The sequence below is a fragment of the Chroicocephalus ridibundus genome, chromosome 8 (assembly GCF_963924245.1).
Source record: "Chroicocephalus ridibundus chromosome 8, bChrRid1.1, whole genome shotgun sequence".
NCBI lineage: Eukaryota > Metazoa > Chordata > Aves > Charadriiformes > Laridae > Chroicocephalus > Chroicocephalus ridibundus.
This window is the reverse complement of record NC_086291.1, coordinates 43,041,732-43,063,451: the sequence shown is the minus strand read 5'-3', so window position 1 is coordinate 43,063,451 and position 21,720 is coordinate 43,041,732. Positions and strand designations below refer to the sequence as shown.

Genomic DNA, 21,720 nt, shown 5'->3' with positions numbered 1-21,720 from the left:
GTATGGTGAAATCAATTTAGTAGCGGTGAAATCAACTTAACCCATGTATTATGAACTAGAAATTCACTATTAAATGAAAACTGCCCGAGATCATAACTTTTTTTTTAACAGAGCAGCATTTATTCAACAAAAATAAAAGATTATTGTGCAAATACTAGACAGCTAATTACATAATGTACCTTTACAAAATTACATAATACGGGTGCAGCTTGTTTCCCTGTTTTCTGTTTGAAAAATAGATTGTTTAATAACCCATCAAAGCTATCTGTAAACCAAGGAAACAATAGAGCAGATGTTGACTGTTGTCTTGTGCCTCACAGACATAATTAAATACAATGAAACACTCAGGCACCCAAATAATAGAGGACAAACAAATACAAAAATGGTACTCTATAAACATAAACTTCATCTACTGGGCACCTGTCTTATATTAATCTGTGATATTTAAACCAGTGAGGAAAATGGTAAAGAAAGTATTTATCTGCCTTCAGACTACAGAACAAACTACAAACAAAAAATTCTTCTCACTAGTAAGTAGCTTTAACTTCCACAGTAGTGATTCCCACATTGTTGATTTTCATAAAGTGAACCACAGAGTGAACCATATTTTCTAATGTAGGAAAGCCAGGACAGGGCAGTCACATCTTTTGTAAGCAAAAGCTCCATGAATCAATGAGACTGAATGATCTGAACAGACTGAAAAAGCAGCACTTGCTGTGTAATACAAAGTCTTAAGATTCCCCTGGAAAGCCAGATTCCCTCTAACTGCAAAACACGTTCCCTGTAATTATTTTCTACAACCCCCTTTTTCTAAAAACGTAAAAAAAGTAAAAAAAGATTAGATTCCCTAAGTATCAAATCGAATGTTCGTTTTCTAGGAGAGTGTCCCACAACATTGTTTAATACTCTATTTCACATCAGAAATTGAGAGCTTTTTAAAAAAATATCTTTCTTTATCTTAATTTCTATAATCAAATGTAGATACATATTGTCTTTAGGAGACATCAACATCAATCCACTATTTGAAAAGAATCATTATGTGAATTAATACAAAATTAAGTACCCAATCCTGCAGTTGCTATTAGGAGACAAAGTTTCCAGATTAAAAACAAAAATGCAACATTTGAAAATTAACACATTTATTGCAAAAGAAAATGGAAGGCTATTTTTGCTAATAAAAATTATCTTGATTTAAAATGATAAACGCTTTAATAAGTGTTATTTATTTTTTTTATTTTAGATAAATACAAAATCGTTTTGTTTACTGCAAAAATATTTTGCCTTTACATTTTATTTAGTTATTTCTGAGAAACAAGACAGGATATAATGTGATCTGCATCTCTTTATGTTAATAAAACCATGCTAGCCTCTTTCCATAGACAACACCACACCATAAAGCATAAATACCAAATGGAAAACAAATGGAAGTATAACGCCACTGTGAAGCAAACCAATCATCCCTAAAAGAGCCGAGATAGATCTCATCCAGTAGTTCATTCGTTCTTTATAGAAAAGAAATAAAAATATTCCTAGGTGAATCAGATTAAAAAAAAAAAAGAAAACAGAAAAAAAACCAACCCACCCTCAGCAGCTCTGAAAGGTTGTAAAGCACTAAATTCCTTTGATTTATGAAGGCAGCATCCACTGCATTGAGCAAAACAACTCAGCATGCCGGGACCCTTTTCCCTGAAATTCCTTTATTAACACAACCTGGCTCTGCTAGTGAACAAAAGCAGTGGTGCGGTGTGTATAAATCATTAATACTATGCTGTGCAATGGCTGAATTTCCTGTGTGAGCTGGAAAGCCTTCCTGCACAATGGGGATTTTGGGGTTGGAATTGGCTGCTATGAAATGTACTTCATCATTCTCCGTGTTTGACGCTTCCCAATAGCTTTGTACTTTTCCTTTCCTTTTTCTCCCCCAAGCCCAGCAACTGCAATAGAAATTTATTGGATTTTATGTCTGCAAATAAAGGAAGAGAAAAGGAGGAAAGAAGCAAGGAAGCCCATTTGGAAGGAGAATCCTTATCCTGAATTTAAAGACAGGCTGTGTTCAAATAAAATCTGCTACTAATGAATAACATTTGAATTTTTAAAATTTTTAGTTTACCCCTTCAAACTGAAAAAGAAACTGAAAAACCTACTGAAAGTGGGGTTAGTGTTACCAAGAAAAAAAATAAAAAAAAAAAAAATCAACTATCACTGAAAAGGTGACACCTCTCCAAATGAATTATTTTAGTTTGGTGGGGTTTTTTGGTTTGTTTGGGTTTTTTTATTTATTTTTTATTTTAAGAGCAGGCAGAAAGAAGGCAATGTCTGGACACAAGGAACTCCTGAAGTTAGCTGTATCAGTGTTTTTACTTTAGGTGTACCAAAAAATCTTTCCACAGAGCAACAGGCAGTTTCACGTGCATGCACTAAGTGTGGTATTTTAAGTGTAGCTGGAAAAGATGGTAGCAACAGGAAAGGACAAATTAATCAAAACTCCTGGAAATGCAATTTCTGAACACTCCTGTATTCTTGCAACAAAACACACTGAACTTGGATAGGGAACATCAAAACTAATTATCTTGCCTCTGAAGTACATGCAATACAACAACAACAAAACTGAATGTTTTCTCAAACTTTGAAATGAAATAGCACATAGTCTTTATAAAACATTCTGCACTAAAATATTCCTTTTGGGGCTAGACTTAGAAAAACTAAGGACTATGACAGAAAGAGTAACGCTGAAAAAGCAGTCTCAAACCATATGCTACCCATCAGGAAAAGTGACACACATTGTAAGGGTAACTAAGGATACAATCAGTCTTACAGCTAGGCCAGAGCATGATTCCAAAGGTATCAAGCACCAGCACCACCGACAAATGAATTTATTGCCATCTAAACAGTAAATATTTAAGACACTTGGAATGCAGTTTTGTAAAAGTGAACAAGCTAAAGCCAGAACAGGGAAACATTCCAGTGTGCCATTTTACACTTCTGCAGCCATCCAGCAGACTAAAGATTACAAGAATAAGCCTGCAATACATGCAGAAGTCCCTCTGCATTACACAATAATGACATTCTGAACGGAAATAAATGAAGCCCCTGCAGTGCTATTCTGTCAGCTTTTGAAAGTAAATAACTTCGCTTCTGACATGAGAGAGACATTTTTTTCCTCCTCCTGCCATATAGCATTAATTGAGCTATGCAGCCATGTAACATCCCAGAGATAGGAGTAATACATGACAAGGAAAAAAAGCTTAAGAAAGGAGGGGACACTCATTGGATATATGGGCTGCCTGACTTCTTTTCACCCCCAAATTTTCACACGAGCTCTGTTTTGACAAGATCTTATTCTCTGGGAGAACTTTTAGCACGTTTTTTTGTCTCCCTCTGTAATGCTTACTGAAACTTATTTCAAACAAATACTTTAAATTCACACTGACTTATGAAAGACAGTGCCATCGTGAAAACAGAACCTTATATTTTTAAAGCTTCTTATTGCTCCTCGTTTGTGAAAAAAGTTCCATGCCTGTAATCAATACCTGAAATTAACTATTTCATTTATAAAAGACATTTAAAAAAGGTCATGGTAGAGATAATGAAGATAGCTATAAAAGAAGAGGCTATGAGAATCAAACCCAAAGAAGTAGCCTTCGAAACTACATAATAATAATAAACGTTAGTGCAAGTCAGCAAGAAATTGAGGCAAGGCATATCATAAGTATATGCACACCTCACAAATACATATGAGATGATACTACTACCTTTATGCACAGTTACAAAAAAGGCATATTCAAGATGTTACAGATAGGAAGACCAACATTTTTTGGTGTGTCAAAAGGTAAATTTAAAAAACAGTCTAAGAGGAAAGCACTTGCATTCTTATTCATGAGCATCTGAACATCGTAAGTATTTAAATTCTAAAGTACCACACACTTTCTTTCCATATCTGGGGGAAAAATAAAAATCAGGGACACACTGTGAATGAAAAATAATTCAATGAATGCTTTAGTTCTTACTACAGTATCTAATTTTGATGCTGCATGTGTTCAACGCAACGAGAAAGAGCAGGATCAAAACACAGCGAGATCTCTCCACAGCTGGAGCCTGCTATAGTGCAAAAGACTAAAGGCCCAACTACAACTAGTCAGGACACTATAGGCATTAGACATGCTATTTTCTCTAATTAAATTCACTGGGCTGCTGCACTGACAGAGTAGGAGGGGAAGCAAAATGTAAAAGAAGTCAATGGCGCTGCACCAGGCAACTCAGAAGTAAATGAGCAATGCTAGCAAAGAAATGACAGGAGCTCCTCAGGAGAGCTCTTCTACTACACATCACACTTTAAAACTTACAAATCAATTGCACATACACCTTTAAAAGGCAGGAAAGCTTGAAGGATTCTTAGAGGGTGTTGACTTCTCCTTTCCACTAACATTATTCTAACTCTATAAAGCAAAGTGATAAATTCTGTTGTCACAGTTCTCATCACTTTCATTTATAATATACTACCTACTAAATACTTCAAAAATATTTTAAACAATTAATATGAACATGATAATAGTATTTATTTACCAGTTCAAAAATACATCCATTGAAAAACAGAAAACCTCATAGTCTACTTTTGCATGGCTACTGGTCAAAAAATTCTAAACAAAGTGAATGAATTATCTACTGGTTGCCCTGAGAAAAGCCCCTGCTTAAGTAGCCAACACACTTTCCTTGGCATAAAATACCACACCACATTTTTTTTCATAAAATAACCACCCATATACATATTTAGCAAATATCAATGAATAGTGATAATTTACGAATAGCTCACAGCAGAAAATCCAGCCATCACTTTTCAGCTGAAGCGTTATAAAAGGTTCAAAAAGCCCAGTTATAAAAACAAAGATTCTAAGCCAAAAATATTCACCTGCTTCTGCCACATGGAAGCTCCTTTGCAACTGCTCTTGCTCTTATGTTCCAAAGCAGCAAGTAACCTTATGTGATTCTGGTTGGTTGGGGATGGGGGGGGTGTGTGTGGGTGTTTGGGTTTTGGTTTTGGTGGGGTTTTTTTGCTGGTGTGTGGGTTTTTTTTTTTTCCTTCTAGTATTCAAAGAGGGAGTGCTTAACTAAAGCACCTCCTCTCGCTATTGTGAGAAGAGACTGACCTTCTTTGACAATGCTGTAGTTAAATGCCCCAAACTAGCTCTTATTCCAAGTACTGCTACAGCACTTGATCTCTAAGCCACTTCTCATTAGTCTCTGGAAAACAACAAAACAGCTCTTGTGAGACATGAAAACATTTAAATTTGTCTTGAATCAGAGGTGGAGTCTCAAATACCAGCTTCGAAGTTTATTGGTGAATACCAAATGATCTTATTTACCCTAATTAAGATAAACAGCACATCAAGACATCATTCCTTATTTCTGCATTAACAGTATTTCTGGATGCAACAATTACACCATCACTTTTTGAGGTCGGTTTCATTCATAAAATAAATTCCCTAAGGCTGCCACACTGCCCCCTTAAGTCCAAATGCACCCACACGATATTGGTTTTTACACAGTTATTTTTTTTTTGTTTTAACAGAGTACTATAATTTAGCCGATAAAGTACAGGTTTTTACCCTACAAATATGAATAAACAAGCACTATGTTTCTCTTGGGGCAGCAAAGCTGGTTAAATGAATCAGAAACCCCTGAAAAGATTGCCTACCCTCAGTCCATCAGCTACTGGACAATTATTCAAGGCCCAGCTGTAAGAAAAACAGATGGTGAGTGAGCATTAGTAACGTGGGCTTCTTTTCACTCATGCAGTCATAAACAGAGGTTGTATGTTCTCATATGAAAATTGCCATGAAATAGCAGACTGAGGAACAAAATTGTGCAAAGACTCCAATTTGTAAGCTAACAGATGCTTAAAATTTTCACGAGCTAAAGTCAGATTAACTGATTTTACAGGAGAGGCACAGAGAGAGTGCTATAAATGGACTAGGTAAAGAAAGGGAGTGTTCTCATGATAGGTTTAAACAGTGTCATCATAAAACATCAGTTATTGAATTCAACTACCATACCTGATCCTTTGAAGACTCACTAAAGTATAAAGTGCAAAAGACACATCCTTAGAACTGTAACTGCAATGGTGGCATTCAGCAATTGATGTGCCTGTGCTCTATAAGAAAAAGGTAAACTGTATCCAGGAATTGTTCATCCATTTTAATTCTTTACACATTTTTACCACAAAGATAATCTGCTCTAATCCTTATTCCATTATTGACACTATTGACTACATCAATTGAAAATGCTACCAAATAAATCAACGTTGAATTAAGCCATGAAGAAAGAATGTGATAAAAAGTCTTTCAGACTCCTATAAATCATTGGATCCAGAAGCATGACATAAGTAACTGAGTGGGGAATTCAGCTTTTCTCCATAGTCATAATGCTTAAGGCCCAAATAAAATTACACTAATTTACCATGTAAGCACTAATGGAATAGCTGGGGTAGAGATGGAGAGTTTGTTGGGTTTTGTTTTGTTTTCATGGTGGATTCTTTTCATCACTGATACAAAAGCTGTACCATGAACTACTTTCTTGTTAAAGATAGAAAAGGTTGATATTGAAGTTTCAGTTCAATTGTTTTCGATCTGTGAATGTCCACTATGAGCAATTGCTCCATTTAAGAGGAATTACCCTTTGTACAAACCACGTCACTATTTAAAACAAAGCACATCTATCATCATTAAACACAAAAAAAATTTACCAATTTTAAAATAATGACAGCAGCACTGTACACTATGACATGGAACATTATGTGATGTTTCAAAACAACAGTTGACTTTGTTACTTTACTCAGAAAATACCAACTAAATAACCCTATGTCCAGGCAACCATATATCATAGAGAAACACCAGCTAACAGAACTAAGCGTTCATTAATATACGCTAAATCCAAATTTACAGGCGGTCAAAATTTTGCTGCAAATATTACTTCACGCTAGCATTTGATGCAAGCTTGTGGTCAGAAATTATTTCTTGCAGAAGAAAAAATAAATGTATTCAGCTGTTTCTAGCACCATAAAATATTACTAAACAATAGGGTGCACTATGAATCTGAGTTCCCTTTTCCTGTATCTTTAAATATTGACACTAGGTAAAATTCTAACCCAAATGCATCTACGCTTTTCCCAATTATCCCTATCTTTTTAATGATGCAGTAAAAACTTCCAAATCAAAACCATACATCCTCCTTCCGTTCATTGCTGCCACTGATAACAATCATTTTGGTTTTAATGTTGTTTGAAAACGTTTCCTGGATTTCTAAAGTTAGAAGCGTCTTAGTAAGAGAACATCCAAATACTTTCACGCCATTTCAAATAGCTCAACTAACTCGGATGCATCCTTCAGTTTTTGTTGGCTTTTTCAAGTGAATATCTTATTGACAGTTAATCTATAATGTGAACTAGGCCTCTGTACTTTACTTATTTTCAACAGTTAAGCTTTAAATGTTTTTAGGTAAAGCATCCTGTATGCAGAAACTGTTTTAAAAAAATTCAGTTCCTCACTCTTAAAACATTATATACATGCATAGTCTGGAAGATACCAGAGCACACATTTAAGTTTCTGACACTGGAGAAAAAGTAGTAGAGCACTTCTGTGGGTACACTGTGGAAAACAATTTATCCATTTATACTAAACAAACTGACCAAGCGGTGTTAGTTTAGCAAATAAATAATTGCTAATTTTAAATGACTACCAAAACACACATTTTCCCAAATGATTAATACAGCTTCATAGAAAACCACCATCTTCATGGCTATGCAAGTATTTATCGACAGAAAGACTGGTTTGCCCATCTTGAGAAGAACGTAACACCTGCTATAGTCTTTCAGGAAAAACATATATCCAATTATAAGACTCAAATGTGACAGAACACTAGCGTATTTAGCAGATACACACAAAAATAGAGAATAATTTTTTTCATAGATTCTAAATAGAAAGTAAAGTTTAACAACTGAGAGCGAGCTCAGTTGTAATACAGATGTCTGAATTAATTTTAATTGAGGTGCAAGTGAGCAGACATATCTGAAGTGCAATTTTTAAAGGAAAATATACTCTACTGGATAGGCTCACATAATGTCTATAAACTGGTGGTCACAGGGTCCACAGACAGGGGGGAATCACCAGTTATTAAGCTGCCAGATAAAGCTTTTAGGTTACCAGTATTTAAGATTGAGAGACAACTTTATAGAGTGAGCAAAACATTTACAGTTTCACCGAAATAGTAGTAAACATACAAAACATAGGTGTTTTTGTAGATTTGCTAGAAATTATCAGATATAGAAAAAATAGGAAAAAAACCCCAAGTAGACCGTCATGGTAAAAGTTGATTAGTGTTTTCAAAAATATAAAACATTTGTTATCCTTTCCTATTTTAAACCAGAACCATGCTACATTTGCTTTGTAGGTAATGCCACCACAGTACTATCTTTCTGCTTGAATAATATTGAGATAAAGTAAAATTTCTAAAGAAATACTTAACCAAATACATAAAATAACAACTCCTATCTGAATTAAGATGATAATTATCTGACTCTCTAGGAATCCAGAATAACTAAAATGCCAACCAGCAACCAAAAGAAGCAACAAGCACAGAATTTTGAACCTGCCAAAATTATAATCAGGAATTCAGATGACTTTTAAACTTATATATAATTGTGATTCTAAACTGACAATAGGATTAACCAAATGATAAAGCCAAAACTTTAAAATAAAATAAAAAAAGATACTTTCACTGTGGCAGTTAATCCACTTAAAGAGTTAAAAATTATCCACTAGATATAGCACTTTGTAAAGTGCATTAGCAATCACTTCTCATCTTTCTCTCAAATGGAATAGATGGAATTGAATTCACTATTTTAAAGTAATCATTATGGTTGCACAGTTTCTTAAACCTTAAAGCAGTGCCATACTATAGATGTGTTTGCATAATGATACTGCAATAGCTCACAGAGGAAGGTTATTATAGCACCTAACCTCATCTTTATGTTATCCTTTATCAGCTCCTTGTGTGGCCATGTTGACCTCTCACCTTAATTCACATTTTTCCTTTCAAAAGCTGGATCTCTAATATACAGATCGTTGTTTGGCAAACTCAAAGGAAGAAATCCAACAAAATACAGGAGTACATTTTGTATACAACCAGTAAGTGGACAAGTCACACTGGATCATTAAAGCTGATCTATAAATGTAACTTCCAAAATGTATCCAGAATACAGAACTACTAAGAACATACATTTTAATTATGACATGCAATTTATTTAAATATTAAATACATCATATTTATCTGATGCAAATTTTAATTGCAGACATATGAATCCCTCCCACACACATGTATAATCTAGGGCGTATACAAGAATCTTTTATTATGCACTCCTATGCTGTAAAGCAGAAATGGTTTATACTACACTACTGAAGAAGAAAAAAAAAGCTACAGAAGGGGATCCTGCAAATACTTGAGCTCTGTTCTTTCAGCAGTAATAGAAAACAAATATTCTGAAATAAAAATAAGCTTTAAATCTATTTCATTTAATCTTTAGGAACAAAAAGAAATACTGTAAAGCATCTTTCTGGCATTTGTAAATGCAGAAATAAAGTTAGAGACTGTTTCATGGAAGTCAATATGCATATAAACTATTCTAGTGGAAGTTAGAAGAAATGCCCCTATTTGTTACAGTAGGCACAAGAATTTTTTCCCCTCAAGTTTCAGCAGAAAGTAACAGAATAAACAGGATTAATCATTTTCACATGATAACATATTTCTGTCTTGGCTCTCCATACTTACTAGATGACTCTCTGTAACGGTAGACTTAGTTATAAAATAGAGAAATAGAATACAATGATGATTCCAAAATACTAGTTTTTAAAAATATAATGTGTTATTATCCAGTTATTTATTTCATGTTATAACAGAGAGAGAGTACCAACTAGTAAATAATTTGGGGAAGGAGAGGTATGGAAATACTTAAAAAAACCTTAGAAGCAAAAATTATATGAAATGAATTGAAAAAGAATAATCTTAAAAATGGACTAGATATTGGTATCATTTTGCTGGTATCAGAACATTCTTTTTAAACCCTTTCCAATATACTTCAGTGATAGAAGTGTTAATTCTGCACAGATAAAGATTTATCTTTTTTTTTTTCTTTTTCTTTGGTGAACTAAAAATCAGCTTGATTTTAATCAGCAGCACGTTTCCACACAGACTTAAAATTCCTGCCTTCAAAGAAGGCTTAAACAAAATTGCCATTGGGCACATTTACATTAGAAGTATAATTTATGCCTGCAAGTGAATAAAGAGCAGTCCTTTATGGCTGAAACTCTGCTACAGTATCCACGAGAAATGCAGTCAAAGTGCTGTGTTAAATATCTATAAACAGCATCAATAAAGACATTGTTGGGGGGGGGGGGGAAGACATGCAAACGCTTGAACAAAAACTAAACATATTTTCTACTCACTCACCATTCTTAAGTGCAGGCACAACATTCACTCCACACAGTGGGAGACATTTATACAGTCTATTCACGCAAAAAAAATACCTCCAAGATTACAAATCCCCCAAATGACGCTGACAAAGCAGGCACTATAGGAAAAGAAAAAGTTAAGCGAACTTACCTGCTGTAAGTACATAAAAGTCAAGGCACAGGAGAGCTGGGGACACATGCCCACATTCGGCAGTGCCACGCAGGTTGCACCCGTAAGGGGATGCTGCATGGTGTTGCTCTGAAGTCTACGTAGAACAAGTGAGGGGGCTTGCATGCAAGCACGTTTGCCCTATCTTGTCACTACGTTTTTTTTCCCTTTTGATTATTTAAGCGAGAAACAGTATTTCTTGAATGCCTTTTTTTCCCCAGCGCTAGATCCCTACATTCATTTGTCAGCTAAGGCAACTTGGTAGATTTAAACTACGAATTTTCAACAGAGAGGAAAAAAAGAAGACACAGCCTGCAGCCTATTGATGAGCAAATGGAACTTCCTCAATGACAGAGAGAGCTGAAGCTTGTCTCACAACAGTAGCTGCTGACTAGTAGAGAGAGAGATTGACTCAGTGAGGCTCAGTCGGCTGGTGCTGATGCTGCACAGCTTCTCATTTGTCAAATGGGTCCTAGGGCAGGGTCTTTACCACTCACCAAAATTCAAATACTGCATTTTAAAAATCCCTGGAGAGGATAGGGAAGGAGAGAAAGTGAGTGTGCTGCATCACAGGCATCCATGAGATCTGGGCAATTAGTGTCATTGCCCAGCTGGGACTGAATGCCTGTTATGATTCTGCACGCACGCATACACACTCACACACACACTTTTCTTCCTCCCCCCCTCTCAGGTCTCACACCTGACATAAAAAGGGCTTTCCCCTTCTAAGAACAAAAGTATGAAACACAAAGTGGGAAAGGGAAAGAATCTTGTCTATTCAAGAGGATTCTAGCAAATATACAGTGCTATCAGTAAATGAGCTTTTTTAAAATACAAATTAATTTGATATCTACATTTCATTCACCATCTACTTTCCCAGAGAAGCCTATAAAAGCATTACAGCGAAACTGTGAAATATTTGTGTAACCAGTGCAGCAGAAACACTAGGAATGAAGCAAAATTCTATGGCACACTGTGTCTACTTTACTGGGGGGAGGGGAGCAGGCTTGGATAAAGACTGTATCTTAAAATTGGTCTAAACCCCATCTCATCTAAAATTACAAATTTGTTTGACAGCTAGACAACCTATTATAAAGGACTGCCCTATCAGGTTACATGCAAAAATTACATTTGCAATTTTCAGAATTTAATGTTTACATTTTACTTTGAGAGTGATACCTCAAATTAGTATTCCACTCTTGCAGGCTTTTTCTCTTTCCCCCCCCTCCGCCCCCCCCTTATTTTATGGAGTAATAATTATTCATTAGTAGATCTAGTTAGTCTTTATGTAATAAAGTAGGATGTGACCTGCAAATCAAATAATTTATATCACAGCTTGTCCTTGAGGTCCTATATTACAGGTCTCTTTTTTCTTAGATACAACTCAAGTATAACAGAAGATACTACTATTTTTAATTAGAATTTGACAAATGAATTAAATATTAATTCTTCAGGAAAGAAGGTCAAACCTCAAAGCAACACCTGAGGTTTTGAAGAGGTTCCTTTTAAAAAGACTCTGCAGAAGATTTTAAAATTACCTATTTTATAGGATATCTAACTCCCACAAAAATACATCTTGGATCAAGAGTTTAATGTTAACAACAATAAATAAATAACTCACATACAAGAGAGGTCTATTTCATCAACAGCATAACTGGTTTGATATTAAGAGCTACCCTTAAAAACAAATAATAGTCCCCACTTAACTGGAAACAGATACAAAACATGTCACTGCAACTCAGGCGATGTATTATAAAAAAAATAAATATTCTTTTTCATTCTACATGTGCGCACACATACCTGCACCCACACAAGCTTCAGAGACTGATTTAGATCCACTAAGTCTTCTTCATGCAAAACGGAAAATTTTCCGGCAGAATCAGTTATTACATAATTTTCTTTTTCAAAAGCAGTCAATGCAACAAAACCAATGCATTTAGAACTCAGTAATCAACACCAAAACAATCATGCATAAACTTACAAGACAGGGATTGGTTTTGGCTTAGGAAACATCCATGCTTTTGCAGTTTATCATGAACCAATCTACTAGAACAGCCGAGATACAGAACAACACAGATTATCACGCACAAAAACCCCCCAAACCAACACCCAAACAACAAACCAAAAACCAAACCACCAACAAAAAGCCACACACACCACAGAGCAAGAGAGAGCAAGAAGGAGGAGGAATGAACTCTCTTCTATGCCCTTTCTCCTTTTTCATTCTTTCTCTCTGCCTTAAGCAGTCTCCTGTTCTGACAGGAGTATGTCATGCTTTTCTTCCCTTTTTTTTTTTCCCCCCTTAGCACAGAAAGGCTGTTATTCTGCAAATGCCCAAAGCTGATAGAATTTTCCCTTCAGCTCATTTTCATATGAAATACCATAAATAATACATGGTACTTTAATAAGACCTTATCAGAATGTTTAATGAAAAACAAATATGTTATGTAAGGAGGCAAATAACCAACTCGTTCCACATAATGTCAAAATCAAAGGCAGCATGCTTCCTAGCCAAACAGTTTGGAACTATATAAGTCTATCCAATTTCCCAAAGTGAAGTTCTGGAACATGGTGATGGTCAAGCAAAGTTTCTTCTGTCTATTGCACTATTTTACAGCTAAAAGGACATCCATAAAACAGATTAAACTCTTAAAAGATGTGTGTTGAACAATTACTTCAAGAGAATTTAGTAGTGTAAATGTAGCCAATCTTAATTGTAGAAGTAAATTTCTCATTGGTCTTTTATCCTTAATTTTCACACACTTCCAAGTAAGCAAAATACGACCCACAAATATTATGAATACCTTACATTTTTATATTCATATTATTAAAACAAGAACATCATTGTTTTAACTATCCGAATCATCTATACACAGAGAAACAACAGATAAACATACATAATTCAGTACTGTAAGAGACCTAAGAAACACAATTCTTTAGCCTGATATATGCTACTTCAAGAGATGCAGGGGAAAGTCATTACCAACACTCATCCCTTCCAAGCATAACTTGTCATTATGTCTAAAAAGAGGTAACAAAATGTGTTTTATTTTTATAAAAATAAAATCAATGTCTCTTCTTTAAAGCCATTTCCTTGTTTATACCCACTCTTCTACCAAACCCAACCCATCAATCATAACCACATTCCAGGTTATGGCTATATATACAGTAAGTACCACCACAAATTTGCCAAAGGTACCTGAATGACTGTACAAAATCTGACCTTCTATCCTCATGCACAGTGACGGTATCCCTATAACTACTATGCAATTTCACAGAATAGCATATGCCCCATCAATAGCTCACCTGCAAATTATTAACAACTTGATTTTTCCTTATTCTATACAAATCAATGTGTGCAATTGCAAAGCCCACTTCACCTACAGGATGTGACATCTTCCAGTTGCCTCCATGCTGCTCTGTTGGGTCAGTAACTGAATTCAAGTTATCCCACACTCAGTTGCTGATATTGCCAATTAGACATCAATTAATGACTACTACAAACCTTTTTTGAAACAAAAGGAGGCTACCAATCTACACAACCTAAATCAGCCTCTACGGGAGTTTAATTAGAGATGTAGAAATAAAAAGTTTTTCCACAGTGCCGTTTAAAAACACTAACAGCAAAGATGCAAATAAAAACATGAAATCAAAGAATCTCTGAAACAAAGCAAAGAGAACCAACAGCATTTCTCACACAGCTGACGTACAAATACAAAAACACTCTTTCATTTACAACACATTTGTTTATTTAGTATAACATGCTCCATTTAAAATCATCCACTCAATTTGTTGTGATCTGGCAGTCAACTTCTGCATCTCAAAACTTAAGTTCAAATTCCACATTTACAAGAATTCAACCTAAAAGGTAAGCTTTAGAATTACCAGAGCAGACTGAATAATCAGTCAAACCTTTTCCATCAAAGAAAAAAAAGATCTGAACGAGATCACCTGCAAGACCACACACCATTTTACACTTCAAACTTGTCTAAGTAGTACCCTACACTAACAAGTTTACACATGTAGAAGGCACACAGTATTATAAAGACTGTATGCCTCCAGATGTCAAGCATTAAAAAAAAAAAAATAAAATCTTCACATGCATATTACTATTATCCATGTGAAGAATGCATTTTCCTCTCCACATTATAAAATGGTTGATGTAGTATAAAAATAACTCAGGCAAGCGGTAAAGCAGCTAATAGTAGTGCAGTCCTTTCTAACTCCTTTTCTAACACCACATGAAAAAATAGCTCCCAGGACTTCAAACCAGGAAAAGCAGCATATTATGAGCTTAAAAACAGAATGCTGCATTAACATATTTTGACAAATTACTAGCAACCATTAATATTTGCCTTTATTCCACAAAGTATTCTATTTTCTTATATATGCGTGTTACAGTTTCTTTAAAATAAACTAGGGAAATATCACTGATGTTTTAAAATAATTTGTTTCCCTCTATTCTTTTCAATTAATGGGTGACATCTCATCCTTCCAGTGATATTTTCTTGTCATGGAAATCCCTATTTCTAATTTAAGGTTTCTGTGAAGATTGCTCTTCTTGCTAGATCTTTGCACAAAGATCAAGACATTACAGAGGCTCATGCTTACCTCAGGCAAATAAGAATCACTAATTTTCTGTTTCTATTAAGCACTGTGTTATGTCCATTGACTTCTCCAGTATTTCATACATAACGTCTACAAAGACTCTGTAGTACAGTTAACCTCTTCAGCACCACTTAATACATATTTCATAAGCATTCAATATTAACTATCTAGATTTTGCACAACATGAGAAGCCAAGAGCCCTTTTTCCCCACCAATGTATTTGGGGTGGGGAAGGTAAATAAATAATTAAATAAATGAATACAGTTCAGCCTTTAAAGAGTTAGAGACCCTTCCAAACAGAAGCCATATGTTCCTTGACAGGTCTTATTTTCCTGGCCTGCAGTATCTAGATATTCTGTAGAAAGCAAGGAGCAGGGACGTCGGGAGCAGGAGAGTACGGAAAGACGAGAGGCCTAACAACCTGATCCTGTTTCACTTTGTCCTAGTTTACACCAGTGTATCTCTTCAAAAATCTGTAGATTCACTCGTGATTTTCCACTGTAGAAAGCAAGGTTAGCATCCAAGCTTAAGAGTCCTCTTTGTCCCCTGGCACCCGAGACCCGCTCTCCACTCGGAGGGTTTTCTCTGCCGGAGCTCCCTGAACAGCTATACCAGGAACTCCATCTAGTGGAGACGCAGGTTATACCAGCCTCGGCTTAAACCAGATACTAAAATAGCTGTACCCGATTTTTGATGGTGTAACTGAATCTGCTACGCAATTTGCATAGTAAATAAAGGGTAGAAAAAAGTATTTTATCAGGAGACTTGCATCTCAAAAACATATGCCTACGCCTAACCACAATAGTGCACTGAAGGCACAGGATGAGGTTCCAAAGCACCTTGAATTACGTGGGGATCACCATCACCCTTGCTCTCTTCCAGATGTTCCCATCCACTTTTCATGCTAGTCATTGGCACAAATGACTCAGTTGCCAGACAACTGGAAAGACAACAAGGCTGGTAACTGAAGTAGCAAAAGCTTTCAGAAAGCACTCCTCACCCAAATGGCACAAGCATCATTGCCAGAACAAAGGAAGGACTGCACTACGCAGAGGAGCAAGTAATGGATCAAGAGCAAGCCCTGATTTAGGAAAGCTTAAGATGATGTGCAATTACTTCTTTTTTGGGGGGAGGAGGAAAAAAAAAAAAAAAAAAAAAAAGGAAAGCAGCTTTATCTAAACTGTTACCTTCTGAATACAGACTCAAGAAGCAGGGAAATAGAGCAGCAAAACCTTTTGTCAATCCCACTCCCACTCCACCTAGCACAAAGGTAGCACAGGGTGCTCTCACCCACCATGCACTACTGTCATGACTCCAAATAAACTTTTTGAAACAGACATACACAGACATTCTTTAAATCTGAGACACTGGTACAAGCCTGCTTCACAAAAGAACCACTTTGACTGAAGGGTCCAGCTATAATAGTTAAATAGTTACCGTTTAGGTTATTATTTAGTTACCATTTAAGTCATTATTAGCAAGAAGACATCAGTATGTCACTCATAGTGTTGCCCTGTAATATTCTTTCCAAAATTCTGGATGAAAAGACATAACAATATGACCCTTAGAAAGTTAACTCAGAATTAAGAAACTCATAAGTTTTTAAAAAAGTAATATGCGAAACTAATGAGTATTTATCACAGAAAATTGTGTACAACTTGTTAAGTAGTTTAAAGCTTCAGTATGTAGGATGGGGATGTAGGATTCAGTATGAGGATGTCATCTACAGTTTTATCTAAAGTGATGAAGCCTACCCTTTGCCTGCTGCCACTCTGGGCTGTTTGATAAGGATCAGATAGGAGAAAGCGAGACCATTTGAACTGGAAGGACTTACTATATATATATATTTCACCCAAATTTGGTTTTATACAAAATTCTGTTTTCTTATTTTATATAGACACAAGTCACTTGCAGTACTACAATCTCTCTTCTGTTCACATCGAATATACTTGTTTTAAACTAAAATTTTCACATAAATTAATTAATCAAAGAATGTTTGCCCCAATTTTTTGCTCCTTGATTTGCACCATCACGCTTTGCTGCTGTTATGAAATCACAATGAAAGAATTTAACTTGGAGTGCAAAATAAGCAGTGGGAGCACAAGAATTTAGAGCTTGTTTTCATATGACAGTAATAAAAGTTAAAAAAACCCAAACCAAATGCAATTATAAGTATACATAATAGGGAAGCATAAACACATCTTGCTGAAGTTTTAGGTTTTTGTGAAAGATTATTAATGTCTTAAAAAAAAAAAAAGAAATGTCAGATCACAGAAGGAGAATAAATTATTATTATACTATTATGTAAAGGTTGTATCTTTTCTCTGTAGGAATGAAATTAACAGTTTCCTTCTACGATGAAATCACTTCTCTTTTTATTAATCTGTCTGCAGCTGGGTATTTCTCATATATTCTGCCCAAATCTAAATCCACCAGACTTAGTCCACAATACAGCAGCTCATTTTATTGTACAGCAGGTAAATATTACCATGCTCATGTATCAAACCAACAAATCCTCCATTAACTGCAGCTGGATCTCTAAGTCTCCACTTCCCCTGTCCTTTGCTTACAGTTTACAGCCTGACGGCTCCCCGTGAGTATGTGATCCCTCCAGTTCAACAAACAATACATCCAAAGCTCCCTTGAGGACTTTATTTATCATCATCTACCAGTAAAGCGAAAAATATTCCTCATCATTTTGACACTAGCCAGTAAGATGGACTAAGTCAGTTTTAAATTTAGCTCAATGACTGTTCAGAATCTAGCCCTTCATCTCTAATTCTTTCTTGTGTCTTTCAATCTGTCAACTAAAACATCTTCAAATTCTTATGGCCAAGACTGAATGGTTCTAGTTAAATACGCATCTTCATCCAAAGAGATGAAGATGCAGCTCAGAAGAATTAAAATGGAGGGGGTTGTAGCTTTGAGGTTCAGTTTATGCTGAAGCACTATAAAGGCTTTCCAAAATAGCCAACTATAAGCTCTCCAAGAGACCATTCCAGCAGAAAGACACCAGATGCCATGATCCAACTTCACTCCTATGCCACAATCTATAAGGAGAAGGGTTAGTTGTTTTGATTTGGGTGGGGTTTTTTTTTGTTGTTGGTTTTGTTTGTTTGTTTTGGGAGGGTTTTTTTTAGACTTAAGAATTTTGGCTCTATATAACCCTTGCAAAATTACATGCTTTGGCATAAAGGCAGCTTTGCATATGGAATTGATACAAAGCTGCCTATATAGGCCTGCTCATTAAGCCTTGAAACAGGGACAGAAGTCCTGTGTGAGAAAGTTCGATTTTATATACAGAGTCAATTTTGTGTCTCTTTTTTTCCCCCCGGTTTATTCTATCTGCTGATTTTGAAAGAAGCAGTTGCTTTTTTCTAAACATTTTTTTTTTCCAGAGTCCTTTGGGGATCCTGTCCTCTCCATACTACCTTTCCAATCACTTCATTAGTGTAACCTCTATCAGGATTGCTCATGAGCACAGCATCAGCTCCCTCCTCTCTTCACACTCTAATTGCTATTTTTTTTATCTTTTCCTACTTCAATTGATAAGGTGTCACATTCAACATCTCTGAGTCTTCCTTTTCCTCAGCTAATAACTACAGTCTGCAAATTCTTCTACAATATTCTCTAGAAGTTGTTTGCTTTCATCAACACTAATCAACTCTCTTGTTATGGTGGCCATCCTTCACCTTTTCTACTTCTAATTCCTTCCTCCCTGATCTTCTTTTATTCAATGAAATCCACACTGGTAACACTGAATTCACTCTTCTTTTTCCCCTCTGCTGCTTTTTGGCACTATCACCATGTCTTCTGCTTTCTGCATGAAGTTCAAGTTTCTCCTCCCCCGGGATTCAGACCATTCAAGGCTTGGCATTAAAATCTACTCCTGTTAAACATTTACACATGGATTACCTGACATTCCTTACTTTCTCTAAGACCCCTTTCAATATTCTATCTCACACATCTACAACCAGATTTCCCAATGCTCTAGTCATGCATCAAACAACCTTTCACTTTGGATAGGACCTTCACCTCCTTTACGTCCTTTGAAACATGAACATTTCCAAAGAAAGACAGCTCAAAACATAGAAGTCATGTTGCATGTGCACAATACAATGTACAAAATGTAGACTACTGATCTTCCCCAGAACACATGCAGAATTTCCACTCAAAAAAGGGAGAAAAGAATACACCAAACAGATAACCTTATTAATTAGCAAATACTGTATTTAAGTGAAGGGATGGGGGACTGACAAGCATAGATACTGACACATTTTTGAAGTGGCCATTCAAAGCAATACAAAGCCAAGACCTCACACGTAACTCATTTTTTCTTTAAGTTATGTTACTATACCCACAAAGCACATACATCAAATGAAAAGTACCATCCTGTATACATCTTGTGTATTATTAAAGAGATAAAGTAAAAATAAAAAATTAACTAAATTAAAATTGCCAAATTATTTACGTCAGATACCAACATACCTGTTCTTCCTTAACACAGCATAGTACAAGTTCTAATGCTTCCATATATTTGCATCAGCTCTAACCCGTAAGGACTGCCTCTCAGAATGCACATTCTCTAGCCTCTTCAAACCTTTAGCCTCCCCCCGAGCCTGCCATCACAGGTGCCAATTGTGATGAAGATAATTCTCCTGCAGGAGACTAATTGAGATCAGCTGTGAATTTCATCCAGGGCACTAAACAGTCATCAGGTGCTAACATCAGGTCTCAGTCAACATAAGCCAGGTGACCTACACACAAAGGGTTTCACATCTAATTACAAGCGTTTAGTGCCATCCAGTTACCTGAAAGTGAACTCTAAAGAGAGAGTATACCTCACTGCGAACATAATAACCTCCCTGCTCCAGAGACAATCTCAATTCTTATTAAGATGTAGCACGTACCTTATTGTATCAGCTACATGATGTGTATAATAGATGTGGTTTTAGTACTGGATCTTGAATTTTTACTAGAAGCTGATGTTACTGGTACCAAAATTGCATTCCCTAATTCTGCTAAGAAACATTGCTGGGATGCATGAATTTTACATATCAATACAAAGGTAAAATATCAAATATTTGAACTGTCTCCACTGGAATACAGAATAGTTAAGAACAAAATTAGATGCAAGGACTCACTGGACTATCTCCAGACACAGCAACTTCAAGATCTTATAGATAAACAAAACAGCAGAAAAACAAAAGCAAGATTAACTAAAATCAGCAGCTAGAATAGAAATAACAAATAGTAAAAAATCTCTAATATTGTTCTATCCTCCATTTGTTGTGAGCCAAATTCACTGAAACTATTAGAAGTCTGAACACTCAGTGAATGCAGTCCTGGGCTCTCTGAACACAAAACACCTGCAGTGCTGCAGGTACGTTAGCAGGAACATTTTTCTCAAGGATTTGGTGATGCTTTTCAAGTTAAAATACATGGAAAAATTCTAATTTTATTAGTTTTTGCAATAAAAATACTAAATAAAATAACCAATTTCTGCAATAATATTACTAAAACAGGAGGCAATACAAGGATTGGATAATCATTCATACCTGATTCACACCACTAGTCCTCAAAAAATAGCCTCAACACAAAGTCAAGGTGTGCTTTCATTTACTCATCATTCTTACTTAAATATTTCAGAACCTATTGCTGAAAAGCCAACATTATTTTCAAGACTGAAATAATATGGAAAGAAACACTTTAACTTTAGCTAACTTTAACAATTTACCTAAATCTTGCCAAAATAATTTAATTGCCATAAAATAGACTTAGTCAAGGAACAAGACAGCCCTGCTGCGTAATTCGTCAGCCAATTTAATCCTGTTTATGACTATCACGTTCTCTACAGAAATGCTTTTAAAGAATGCTTAAGAAAAGTAATTGATAGTTAGGGATTTATGAAATGTATTACCAACAGATAAAACAATAAACCAAACCCCACCCTTTAGCCTCTGTAATGGTACATGATATTGATATAAAGAAAACTTATACCCCTCCTCTGAAATCATAAACAAACTGCAAATGCTAATACTTTACATGGAAAATTGATCTGAGTTAATAGTTTCTTCTTAGCATTTACCTTCATTGAAAAATATTACACACAAAGAAGTATTTGATCAATTCTGAGATTGCTCTGGATCTCATTTGTTCCATTCAAGCTAAAAATAAAAATCTGATCAACAAAATTGAGTTCTACACACATCGTTAGCCCCAATTACTGGAGAAACTTTAATTTTTTAATATTTTTACTTTTTTCATACATACCTACCCCTAAATGTTTTTATATATCAACACATTCCCATATAACGTACACTGACAAACACTCAAAGCCTATGAAACATCAGAACTAACTTTTTCTGTGTAACGTGAATTCACATATCCTAATTATTCTATTACATACATCTTCCCCCCAACACACCTTGACCCTCTTTCAAT

The 21,720-nt window shown here is 35.5% G+C and overlaps 1 protein-coding gene across 50 annotated transcripts in view; it reads right to left on the bottom strand.

The window, feature by feature from the left end:
- The window catches only part of RBFOX1 (RNA binding fox-1 homolog 1), a 908,679-nt gene that overhangs the window by 273,103 nt on the left and 613,856 nt on the right, over nucleotides 1-21,720 (bottom strand). The window contains exon 1 of one of the 50 annotated variants that reach the window (XM_063342867.1): nucleotides 10,651-11,161. The exons of 45 other annotated variants lie outside the window; for them this stretch is intronic. In XM_063342867.1, the coding sequence (XP_063198937.1) occupies nucleotides 10,651-10,794 (144 nt within the window). In that variant the 5' untranslated portion in view covers nucleotides 10,795-11,161. Of the gene's footprint in view, nucleotides 1-10,650; nucleotides 11,162-21,720 lie in introns of those variants that run through there. 4 more of the 50 variants (XM_063342861.1, XM_063342830.1, XM_063342827.1 and 1 more) reach the window with 4 other exon arrangements.